The sequence below is a fragment of the Lates calcarifer genome, linkage group LG1 (genome assembly GCF_001640805.2).
Source record: "Lates calcarifer isolate ASB-BC8 linkage group LG1, TLL_Latcal_v3, whole genome shotgun sequence".
NCBI lineage: Eukaryota > Metazoa > Chordata > Actinopteri > Centropomidae > Lates > Lates calcarifer.
In genome coordinates, this window is record NC_066833.1 from 4,821,671 (window position 1) to 4,834,476 (window position 12,806).

Consider the following 12,806-nt stretch of genomic DNA (forward strand, 5'->3'; position numbering starts at 1 on the left):
TAAATGAAATTAGGACACATGAATTGCATTTTATTTTGTGGATAAAATAAAATACTTAATACTCAAAAATAAACTATTGTGGTGTTGGAGGGTGCATTTGGGTTTAACAGAAAAAGCAGTATTACCTGCCAGGCATGATGAAACATTTTTACAAATAAAACATGTTTCTTTGGGATAAATCTGTTTCAAAGCTTAACAGATGAGATTCTAGTCAACAGAAACAGCTGAAGCAGATATTGCATTTAATCCTCTTTATTCATTATTTCCTCTTCAAACACATTTTCCTGATGTACACGAACATTTCCATTCAAAGGAAAAAACTCAAGTGAGGTAAAAGTGCTGAAAAATGAAATAGTATAATGGTTGTAACCATCAAAGTCACTGTCATAATCACAAAGCTGACAAAAAAAGCTCTTTTTGCATTAACTATTTCAAAAAATATATAGTGCCACAAAATTTCATATTTTTCCCCACTTTTTAAACTTGTATATCCACAGGCATCCCCTTCATACACACATGCAAACAAGCACACACATCACCACACGTTAATGTAAACACAAATCTGCTGCTGCAAAAAAGACTTCACAACTCTTCATATAGAATCTGTAGGAGAGCTTCCAGAGGGCCTCCATCACATTCCTATGGTGTAAGACTTGTACTTTAGACAAGTGTAACCACTAAATATCTAACAGCTTTCTCTGCACAAACCTCCAGCAAATAGTACATCTACAGGTGTCAAAAAAAAAAAACCTAAACACACTGCACTAATAAACAGAGGTCCAAACAAGTGGGGTGACTAAAGGCGAGGTGAGCGAGAAGCAACAGGATCAATAACACTGACAAGTTTACAGCAGAAAAAAGTGTGTGTGGGGGGGGTCTGAAAATAAAATAAAAAAAGCAAAATACACTTCATCCTATTTTTTCTTAAACATATTTTCCTTCACAAAAAGTTTGTACATATATATGTCAACCCCGACGAACAAAGTGATTTAACGTGAGCCCTGCTGCATCCCACCCTCATCTAGTGGGAGAGGTAAAGCTTTCGTTAACAGGAACACATTATTGGGCATCAGAGAAAAATAACCGTAAACACGTGAAGTTAGGGTGGACACACACATACATACACTCACACTCACACATACACACACACACAAAGCAGAGGATTTACATTCCAGGCTGCATTCACCACCCACTGTCTAGAAAATGCAAGAAACACTGGCATTTTCTTTGACCTCGACTATTTTTAGTGAGCGAGCTCATGAAGAGACTAGTCCTCACACACACACACAGCAGACTTCAACCTGCTACTATGAGCTGCAGCATGACCAGACATCTGGTTTTGAATGTGGCTCCAAGCACTGAAAAGAAACAACTGATCATCACTCAAAGGAGATAATTAAACTGAGGAGTGCAATTTCAGGAAAGGGATTAAATCAATGTTTTGTCCCCAAGGCAAAGATCATTTTAGGTTTAAGAGTATGGTGTTAACACTAAACTATGATGGGACTATCCACTGAGTGGTAGGGTTGCACAGCATATGGATGCACAGATAACACCCTGCACTCTGTCAGGCCTGAGCAAGTTGAAGTCTGCTGGCCACCTCAGGTGTGATCGACCCTAATAAGTTAGTTTGCTTTACTTTGGGAGAAGGAGAGTCAAGAGTTACAATTAACACAGAAAGAACAAGACACAAAATGAAGGGGAGTATCAGGAAGTGACGTCTCAATGTCAAGGGGAGAATAAACCAATTCACCCTACCAAAAATGAAATAGGGACAAAACAAAGCCCTCAAAACACAATATGTCCCTGAGAACTGGCTCAACATCCTCAGAAATTGACAACGTTAGCTTATTTACATTCCACTCAGGTGGCTGGGTTTGGAGTAAAACAAGGCCTCTTTAAAGTGCTTCTGTTAGTTGGGGGTCTCTTGCTGGGTGACCTCCAGCTACTGTGCCACAGTATGGCTCGCTTCAGGTATTGCTTTGGTTTGAATGTGGACAGGACTGTCCGCAAAAACTAATTTAGCCTGGTTCCTTCAGAGCAGGCAGAGCTGCAAATGCCTGGCAGTCTGTTAAATTAAGGGTGTGAATATATAACATCTGCTTAGACAATCAGAATGAATTAAAATTTGAATTTCAAAAGGCATTGATGTGTGACTGAAGTCAATGTGGTTGCCAGTGACAGCAAGGCCCAAACTTGTATGAAAAGACAAAGAAGGAAGTAAAATAAAATGGCTGAGAAGACAGATAGGAATGACTACACACAGGGGTTTTGAGGAAAAGTATGGTTTAGGACTGGAACATAAAGAAAAAAAAAATAAGGGGAAAACATAGTAAAAGAAAAATAAAATAACAAAACTCAAATTTCAAATTCAAACCAAAGGTTTTTTGCTCCCCTACCAAAAATGTATGCATTCTCCCATTATCTCATACAGTGATGACAATCTTGTATCATAATTGAGTTTCATAGGCTTTAAAGGGGCTGAAAAGAAAAAAAACTTTTGCCAACTCTTACCCTCCTGATTGCCATTAAAAAACCCTTTAAAAAGCTACATCACTCTCCAAAAAGTGAAAGGCACTTGAGTGCTGCAGTTGCTGGTTGTAAAGCAGACTTTGGCTTTGGTCCAGAGTGAGAAAAGTGTGCAGGCACCTCACTTGTTTAAAAAAAAAAAAAAAAAAAAACAAAAGACTATGGCAGTTCCCATACCAAAGCTCAGCAGCTGAGCCAGCACATCATGTCCTGACCCCTGGGCGTGACCTGCAGAAGAGGCCAGGCTGACCTTCCTCTGACTTTTCTCCAACCAGCCAGGGGCTGTGAGCCAGCTAGATAAGATATGTTCCTGGTTATCTGGTATAAACATGAGACACAGCGAGATGAGTAGTAGCAGCAGCAGCAGCAGCACACTGAGCTGGAATAAGAGAGGGCTTCTGGGGAACTGAGGGGCAGGAGGGGTTGACACATAGCAGCTGCCACTTATATTAGAAAAACATTTCTCGTCTCAAACCTGGATACTATGATGTCAGGGAAGGGAAGAGGACATATTGACAGGTCACAGCTTAGCCCATCTGCCAGTAATGCCACACTGCAAATGTTCAAAATTCACAGCTAGTAATAGACTTGGTTAGAAATAGAAATTTATAAACGTTGGGGTGGGGAGCAACTACATCACAGCTGGTGGGGTAGGGGTGGGGGGCTTGTGGCTCAAGTCAGATGTAGCTTCCATGATAAATCAAAGTCCTAGTCCAAAATGGGAGTGGTGTCCCTCTGGCAGACATGCTGGCGTTTCTCTTAACATACCAGTTGAACTCTGTGGTGTCTATCCTCCCATGACCACAAAAGGGGTTCAAACACTGCGTGGTCCCAGCAGGCACCAGAGAGGACAGGAAGTGATTCAGCTCCCACACATGTAAGGTGGCAGGGCTGCTGCTGCTGCTACTGCTCGCACACCCATCCCTGGCTCCCTGCTCTGAAGGTACCTCCCCCGGGAAAAAAAGAAAAGAGGATAATTATAGACAGCCTGCAGTTTGAGAGCCAGTTGCTGAGCTGCGTCAGAGGAGGATCCCATTTCAGGGCTGCTGTCGAGCCTGCAATGGTTGTGAGGGACGACCCTGCAGGGCCCACCATGTGCTGCACCTTATAAGGGAAGGGACAGCCAGTCAGCCTGTCACTCCAGGACTCCCAGCCAGCTCTTGTTCCAGGCAACGAGGCCAGCCCCGGTCTCTCAACGGGCCTATGTGCACTCTGACCTGTCAGTCAGCCTCCCACAATAGCCAGAAGATTGTGACATCTGGAGGTCACTGGTGAGGCTTTGGAAGTGACTTAAAAACACAGAAAAATAAACTCCTCAGACACACAGGAGCCCGACTATCTGAGATCTGAACTATCTCACTGCAGATTTCCACTCTGAGGCAGTCCTGACTGAAAAGTACAGGGCTGAGTAAACCGGAGAAAGGGGGGGGAGAGGAGCTTGTCCTATACTGAAATTCACAGTGGAAAATAAAAATACACACATTTTCTCTTGCATCGTTTACAAATCACAGGCACTGCCGGCATATTAAGGAGAGCACAAAGGTCTGTGAGCAGATATTTATATGTCAAAATGAATTAAAACAAAGATTTCTCTCACCTCCCCTTCATTTCTGATGTGAGTGTGAGTTACTAATGCCCCACCTTTCTTCCCTCCCAAGTGACCTAAACATGTTAACACCAGTGCTCAGCATTTTTTTGTTTTATTGGCATTTGGCTGAAACCTTTTCCCCAATAACACTATTTTTTCAATATTATCTATTTTTTCTGCCTTTTCACATTTTTTTTTTTTTTTAATCACAATAGAAAACCAAATTTAAGGCTGTAAATTTGTCTTATTCCCTTTCTTCACAAAACAGCCAATACTTAAATTATTGGGGGGTGGGGGCTGGAGGTAAAGGCACAAAACACAACTCCATTAAGAATAAAGTTGATAAACAGGGAAACAACCAAACATGATGAGGAAAAAAAAACCCAAATAACAATTAAAATATCACTTTCTATTCAATGACCTAGACACCTCTGTAGATAAGGAATGAGAAAGGATTGCAAAAAACAAAGCAAAACACTTGTCCACTTAAATATAACTGTGCCTTGAGAGGAACATAGCATTTATTGCCTCTATATTAAATTTTTTTGGGAGTTTTTTTAAATTCCTTCTCTTTTCTCAAATGCAGCAGTGGCAGTGCCCTGTACATCCTTCCGCTTGTGTGTTTTGTCAGTTACATGGCAGCCATGTTGGAATGTTCTGGTTAGCCACATAGTAGTTGCTGAAGTTGTGGTCTCGGACATAAGGCGCTGGCTGATAGTAGCAGGTGACGCAGGACGCATCTGGGATGGCGTTCTGCTCTGCCAGCACTCGGAAGGCCATCAGCGAGATGAGGTGGAGGGTCTGCCGCCGCTCATGGCCCATAAGACACACCGTGCTCTCGTTGACCACTCGCCGCAGGATCATGAGGTAGTCATACTTGCTCTTCTCCTCACCTATGAAGTGGCTCTGGAGGTAGGCCTCCACCTTGCGCTGCTGCTCACCAATGTCAGGGAAATCGATGAAGAAGCGTGAACACATGTATCGCTCCAGGCCCTTGAACTCCTCCTCGCTGGCAGGCCGAAAGTCCCGCACCAGCAGATTGCAGTATTTCAGCAGGCCGCCGCCTCGGATCTCCTCCGGCCGCTTGGTGGCAATGAGCTTGTTACGCAGGTGGCTCAGCGCCATGTTGAAGTCCCCGTACATGCTCTCCCCTCTCACAGTAGGGTGAAAGGCCTGTGACATGGGTGTCTGTGCCAGCTCGTAGTAGGCAAGCATGGAGTCCAACACAATCTGAAAGGAGTCCACACTGAACTCAAACTGCCGGCGTATTGTGTGAACAAACTTCAGCTCCACATTGCGGCCATTATTGTTGGAGAGGGAGATGAGGCTCCAGCGGTCCTGCTCTGTGCTGACCTTGACTAGCTTCTGGACGTAAGCCTCTTTCAGAGTCATGGGTGTAATTTTTTCTTTGTTCACACCCTCGGGCAGAAAGTCCAGCAGGGTACCCAGCACCACGTCCTTAATGAGCCTGAACTCTGCCTCGTGTGGCAGGTCCACCCTGAAGATGACATCCAGATCCTTGTAGCTCCAGCCGATATCCTGTACCAGCACATGGCTGGCCGTGGAGCCATTGAGTCGTATGTCTTTTACTCTGATGCCACTAAGCTCCAGGTGGGCTCGCACCCACGCCACAATGTCTTTCAGCCGCACCTCTAAGGTAGGGAAGTTCCCCCGTCCATGAACAGGTACAACCTCGGACAGAACTTCATCCAGCCGGCTCACCTGCTCCCAGGTCAGGACACTGACAGAACAACTCTTTGATTCCTCCTTGTTATCCATCCTCTTACAAAGTTCAGATTAACTAAAGTGGCAGGAGAGGGAAAAAACGTATTTGTTATGGCTTCAAATGTGACAAAAACCAAACAAAATCACTTTCTACATCAGATCACTTTGAACCCATTTACTTTTACATCAATACAAGATATCTTAACTGATTTGAGTTACTTGTAACAGTAACTAAGGGCTGTGAATAACAGCTATTTGTAAACAGTTGATTACTTTGGCACTTAAAAGATTAAAACGTCAGAATATTGTGAAAAGAAAAATGTCTGCCTCAAATTCCCAAAAGCTCAAGGTAACGTATTTAGATGTCTTGTTTTGTCCAATAAATAGTAAAAAAAAAAAAAAAAAAAAAAAAAAAAAAAAAAAAAAAGATATTATATCATATACAACGACATTCGAGTCTTAAAAATAACTCAAATAGATTATTAAAATAGTTGCAGATTGTTTTCCTGTCGATTCGCTGATGGATTAAATCGACTATTCGTTGCAGAATGCCAAACAACTCCTACTATTATAAGATAAGACCACAAATACCTGTGATAAATTATAACAGATGTTTTGCCAGCGTTAATATATATATCGTTAAACAGCAGAAGCAGCATCAGGACCCCATTCAACACAAGCGGGGAAGAATGCGAGCACGAGACAACCTGCTCGCTCTCCGTGACAGTCATTGCAAAAGGCAGAGCGCGTGAGGCTTCTAGAACAGCTCACCGCGCGAGCCTGGCTTTTATTCCAGAACCGCTGAGACACAAACACCACGCTAGCTGCCTTAAAGTGCAATAAAGCTGCTGTTTTCCTACACAAATAACCACATTCTTAAATTAACTTTAACAAGACAAGTAACACACGTTTCGTCAAAACACCAGCGGTGATTATTTGGTCCAGCTGACTTATCAATTTACCCGTTAAAAATGCAATATTTGTTCTAACCTCCAATGTTACTCCGTGCTAACTTATTTTTTAATAAACTAGTACCAGACTGGCCTTTAAAACTACCTTGTTTTCGTTAAGATCGTTTGATAACGTCCAATTCGAATCAATATCAATCCATATGGCAATGAATCCCTCTGTAAATTCAGCAAAGTTACGTAAGTCAGCATGTTTAGAACGACGTTAAAATAATCTACGTCTTACGTTAAAATATCCTGGTGGTCACGCTTTTGAATCATGGCTACGGCTTGGGTAAACTTTTAATTGAGCCACTCTAACTTAGCGTTACATTCCTAACTTCGGAGCTAAAGTACGGCTTCCCTTGACAGAAATGTCGAAGTGATAGATGAAGGCGGTACATACGTTTCCAAATGCGAGCTCTGAAAGCACTCAAAGTCCGAAAAAGAAGATGTTAACTTGGCATACGTGCAGACGCCTCCACATAATCCACTGCCTGGGAGAAAGAGACACACACATACAAATAGTTCAAACCTCGGTGTTTAAACCACTCTCCCTGCTCAGGACACGCCTGCTTTATAAAGCCGAAGTACGACCCACAGAGACAGATGCACAGCCGTGACACGACACAGTCCCTCTGTGTAGCATGGGTTTTACGTTTTAAAAGTCCAATATGGGCAATATATTTAATTTCACAGTTAAAGTAAAACACAAAACGTAGATATTTACCAAAAAGTCCAACTTTCATCGTCAGCGGATCACACAGTTGTGAAATCGTCGAGTTTGACTGGGCCAATGCGCCGAGCAACGCGTCTGATTGGTCGACGAGGTTTTTCCGTTGCTAAGCAACCTGGAGCGTCGCCGACGTTCTCAGTTCAAAGGCAGCGGTTAAAAATTCAGCTGACATTCAGCTGGGTTCATTAAACTTCAAAAATGTTTTACAGAGGTGTTGATTCAACTGTATGATCATTTTGGAGGCTGCACTTTGTGGTGCTATTGAACTGCAGAGTTACACAAAGGTGTTTCTATATTTAGCCTTTAATCTTCATTGATATAAAGGGGATGGACAAAATAATAGAAATACCTGTTGGTGTAACACAATACAATTCAACAGCATCACAAACAGCAACACCTTTAAAGTTAAATCAACACATCCTTGAAACAGTTCCAACACAAACTTAATATCATAACCTTCATTAAGGTAAGAGTTAGTGACTGCTGTATTGGACTGCATTTGTTTTAGCAGGTGTAGACTACTTAATAAACTGCCAGCTGAGTGCATTGCCAGATTAACTTGGTCTTGGGTCCCTATTGACAGCCAAACACATGGCTATTTCATTATTTTCCTGGGCACTTAGAAATAAGAAAGAAGACCAGCTGCAATGATTGGTTGATTAATCAATAGAAAATTAACAGGCAATGATTTTGATAACTGATTAGTTAGTTGAAGTAATTTTTTAAGCAAAATGGAAAAAAATTTACTAGTATCAGCTTCTCAAATGTAATTTTTCCTACTTTATGGTAGTAAACCCAAGATGTTTGTTGGTCAGGGGGGAAAAGCTATTTTAATATGTTACTTTTGTTTTAAGGTAATAATGAAATACATTCTCACCATTTTCTTACAATTTGCACACTGAGTTTTGAGTATTAATTACTTGCCTCAGGAAAAAAATGGAAGCAATTGGAATAAAATACAACTAACACCCTTTGACTAACAACATATCAAGACTGCTAAACAAAAACCAAACAGCAGAATGTGTTCTGTTACAGTTTGCAGTGGCAGACATTTTTTCTCAACTTATTTGGATCCATTCTTTGTAGAAAATAGTTTAAACTAATGCAGTATGTGTGATCTCAGTCATGTAGTGCACACTAGTGTCTGCAAACCAGGACACAAGTCACTGTACCTTATCTTGTACCAGAACTATCGTATAAAAACACATCTGAACCTCCTCCTGAAGCTGCCATCACACAACAGTGTTGTCAGTTGTTCAGTGTATGATGCATTAACATTTTGTGGGAAAAAAAAGAGACTCTCAGTGCCCCAGCTGCTGGTCTTGACAGATTTCTCTATAAATCAAAGTAAATAAAAGTGTCAATGGGTGAATCCCATTGACACAGCACATGAAACAGTCTCCTTGATTTCTATGGGAGAAACTTCATTTCTTTAGAATGTGAAAAAAAATCTTTTCCTGAATTTCTCTCTGTTGTGTACACACACACACACACACACACACACACACACACACGTATGCATGCACGCACACACATACACACACACAAACACACACTAAACTAATGGACAACACAGCTGCATTGTAGAAGCCCCCTGTGACACACTCTGGAAGTGAGTTTCTTCTTCACTATAAACCAGTGGTGGATTATTGTGAATTATGCAAGGAAACCATGAAAGGTATGTGAGTCTGATGGTTCTTTGGAAAGTCAAAACACACCTGTAAGCCAAAGTATAAACCAGAGAATCCCCCTGCAACAGTAAGAGCTTGTTATCTTGTAGGGGTGATTTTATTTTGAAACAGAACATAGCTGAGGAGCTTAAAGGTCACACAGGAGACTATGAAACCACACTGAAAATAGTGAAACCTGTTTATGAAACCTGCCTTAATTACAAACATCACCACAATTGGCACCAATGGCAGCTAGGAGTGGATATGTCAGTAAAATCCTGTGCCATGGTATTTGTAATTTTATATTGCAATATCAATATATATTGTTGCTGTAAAAGTGCTCACTCCTCATCTTTCACTTTCTAAGCATATCCATAGGTTATACTTGTTGTAGAAGGCTGTTTTTGTCAGGTCTTGCAGACAGCACAGAGAATAGTGCTGGAATCAGATTCAACGATGAGTGAAGGATTTTTGGTCCAACTAATCTCCCACAAAGTGATCTCCTACTGGTTGTAAATATAACGTGGCTATTATTCAACTTCATGATGACCAATATAAATAAAAGAAGATTTAAAAACAATGTTTCTGTATTGAATATATTTTTTGTGCGTGTTTTTCATCTCTGTGTCCAGCAGTGATCAGATAAATATGTCTTTTCCTTGTAACCTGTCAAAATGTGTCTTCTGTTTGATAAAGAAACATGATGAGGTATGTTTAGATAGCTGCAGGAAACACACATACACACATCAATGAGTGAGTCAGTGAGGAGAAGCATTGGCGGGTTACAGGGAACAGATCTGTCTTGAGATGCAGTTTCTCGCAAAAGAGCTTTTTCCTCTTCCCTGCGGTATCAGTGGTGGGAAGAGAGAGGGTGAGATGAAACCATTGATCGACACTCAGGAGCTTGAGCCATGTCAGCTATACAGTTGTGCTTATGTTTGTATAAGTGTGTGTGTGTGTGTGTGCTGGCGGGGGAATCCCTAAGGGAGGGGTGGGTTGTACATGATCTCGGTGAGTCAGCAGCAGCGCTGATAGGAAACTACTAGACCAGGGAGGGGATTCCCTCTCTCTGGTGTTAAATTTAAATTTATGGAAGTGACGTGTTTTCATTCGCTGTAACAAACTGAAGAAGTGACACCTATGATCAACCGTATGCTGATTCTGACACTTCTACGTTTATGAATAAGTTTTCAGTTGAGCACACAGGAAGAAGTGGCAGCTGGTGAGGAAGTGACTGATGAGACATGTAGATCTTTACATATAAATCTATCTTATTACATCTCTGTTAGAGTCTGACCACTAAACTTGTTTTAGCTCATCAGTAATCTACCTGATATTTATCACATATATTGGTAACTGAAACACCCTCATGCTACTATCAAATATTTTGATATATTTGTTTTTCACATATAAAACAACTCTACTGACCAAATTAAGGAGATCCTTGTCAAATATGTGGTATATACTGTGTGTATGTTTTATATTAAAAAGAACATAACAAAGGAATATCAGCCAGTATATGGTAACTAGATTCCTTAAATTCTCAAATATCAATGTTGGGATCTGCCTCAAAATCCCAGTATGTTTCAGGCTTCATAGTTATTCATAATTTGTCTCAGGTGTAATGTGGCCTCACAGGCTCATTAAACAGAATCAAGCTGCATTGGCTATGAAAATATAAACACAGGATTTTAGCACTAGGTTTACCGAAAAGAGCATTGCTCAGACCTGACTCATGGTTCGACTGATGCATTGCATACTGTCAACACATGGCCTCAAAGCTGTCCGGATGCGTGGTGAACTTTGACCTCTGAACCCCCGGCTGACCTGAGAGGGCTGACAGTTGCAGAAAGCAGAAGCAACTTTCACTAGTTGTTCAGATTTGTACAGCCCAAATCTGAGAGTAGGGGACCGCTACAGTGAAAGTGACTCTATTAGTGACTGGTCTCCAACCCAGAAGAATGAACATGTTTGCAGTGGTAGCTGAGTGTTTTTAACATTGTGTAACTTATGGGACTGGGGAACTCAGTATTGATACAGAAGCTATGAGGATCACAGCCTAATACTTCTGAATAGAGGGCAGCACTCCAAAGTCACTTTACAATCCTATGGATAGTTGACAAGACTGATACTCACCAATCAACTTAAGGCCCATTTAGTGACCGGTATGGAGCTTTCAGCTGTTTTACATGAGTTTGCCCAGTTGCCATAGGAATGTATTGTAGTTGTCTAAAAGTCTATTTTTTCAGAGCACTTTGAGGACTTCTTGTCCATTTTGATATAAAAGTTGAAGATAACAGAAACTCCACCTGCTGATAAAGATTGTGTGATACGATGGAAAGCCCCAGATCAGATGCTCAATAGGACTGTTTTGTCAACTGCTGTTTTAAATGTCAAAAATGAACTTTGGACATCCTATGTAAACTGTAGGTGTAATTATTCTGTGTGCTTGTATTGATGCATTGTTATGTGTCCTCTGCAGTGTGTGGTAGTGGTATTTAATAATGCTATTGTGGTACAGTGGTGTGTTCATCTTTCTTGTATAAAGGAAAAGAGGGGAGAATGTTAACTTTAAGACCCCCAGTGAGGACTAAAAAGTGCTCTGCAGTAGAATACTGATAACAGAGTACAGAGGATCATTGCTCTTTTGAAATTTCTTGTTTTCTTCTGCCCATACAGCTATGTGTGCCACATACAGTATGATCTCCTCCTAAAGTGGAAATCCACTGCACTGCTGCATCTGATCTTTTAACTTTCTCTCAGGGGAAAATGTTGAAAAGTAAGGGACCAACACAGACCACCCAACCCTACACAGTTAGCTCTGTTGGTATCAAAATCACCTCTTCATTTCTCATTCCAACCAAGGTCATGAGAAACCCGGGTGTCATGTTTGATGACCATGTTGCATCTGTCTTCTGGTCATGCCGCTTTGCACACGACATAAGTAAAATGTGGCCTTACCTGTCACAGTATGCCACACAAGTCTGGTCACTCTGCTGATCACTGACATCCACTGGCCCAAATCAAATTCAAGTCACTAATGCTTGCCTACAGAGTGACTTCTGGGTCTGCACCCATCCCTTGAACTCAACCACACCTTCTTGACCTTCTTGTCTGGCTTTGCCATCCCTGCACACAAGGGAATCACAGTACAGATGGTTCTCTTCAAAGAATCTCTTGAAAACTCATAACTTGAGAGAGCACTTCCTCTCCTAGCACCTCTAACACCCTAACCCTTCAAGGTCTCATACTACACTGAAGCTTTAGTGGTGTCCCTCAATTTTAAGTTGCTTTGGATAAAAGCATCTGCCAAATGAATAAATGGAAATGTAACTCATAGTACATGGCAAAAGTAAATGGACACCTAAATATTGCACCCACGTGTGACTGTTGAACATCTTATTCAAAAACCATGGGCATTAATCAGCACCTATAACAGCCTCCATGTCTCTGGGAAGCCTTTCCACCAACAGACTTTGGAACCTGGCTGCTGTGACTTTCTTCCTTTCAGCCATAAGATCACTTGTCATGTGCTAAAATTCCTCCTACTCAGGGCTCTGTGCAGGCCAGTCAAGTATTTCCACACCAAACTGTTTCTTTATTGACCTGAA

General features: G+C 41.5%; 1 protein-coding gene across 3 annotated transcripts; it reads right to left on the reverse strand.

The window, feature by feature from the left end:
* Positions 1 to 236: 236 nt before the first annotated feature.
* On the reverse strand, positions 237 to 7,626 carry tent5c (terminal nucleotidyltransferase 5C). Of its 3 annotated transcripts, XM_018660698.2 has the most exons (3): positions 7,520 to 7,626; positions 7,196 to 7,286; positions 237 to 5,918 (listed from the first exon to the last, which is right to left on the reverse strand). In XM_018660698.2, the coding sequence occupies exon 3, from the start codon at positions 5,894 to 5,896 to the stop codon at positions 4,745 to 4,747; it is 1,152 nt and encodes a 383-aa protein (XP_018516214.1). In that variant the 5' UTR covers positions 5,897 to 5,918; positions 7,196 to 7,286; positions 7,520 to 7,626; the 3' UTR covers positions 237 to 4,744. The 3 variants fall into 3 exon arrangements, with proteins under 3 accessions (XP_018516214.1, XP_018516216.1, XP_018516215.1); XM_018660700.2 differs by lacking the exon at positions 7,196 to 7,286 and having other exon boundaries at positions 7,520 to 7,625; XM_018660699.2 differs by lacking the exon at positions 7,520 to 7,626 and having other exon boundaries at positions 7,196 to 7,359.
* Between the last annotated feature and the right edge of the window lie 5,180 nt (positions 7,627 to 12,806).

Bases quoted from the DNA above. Each gene is read 5' to 3' on its own strand.
- tent5c (XM_018660698.2), bottom strand. From the start codon at position 5,896: ATGGATAACAAGGAGGAATCAAAGAGTTGTTCTGTCAGTGTCCTGACC.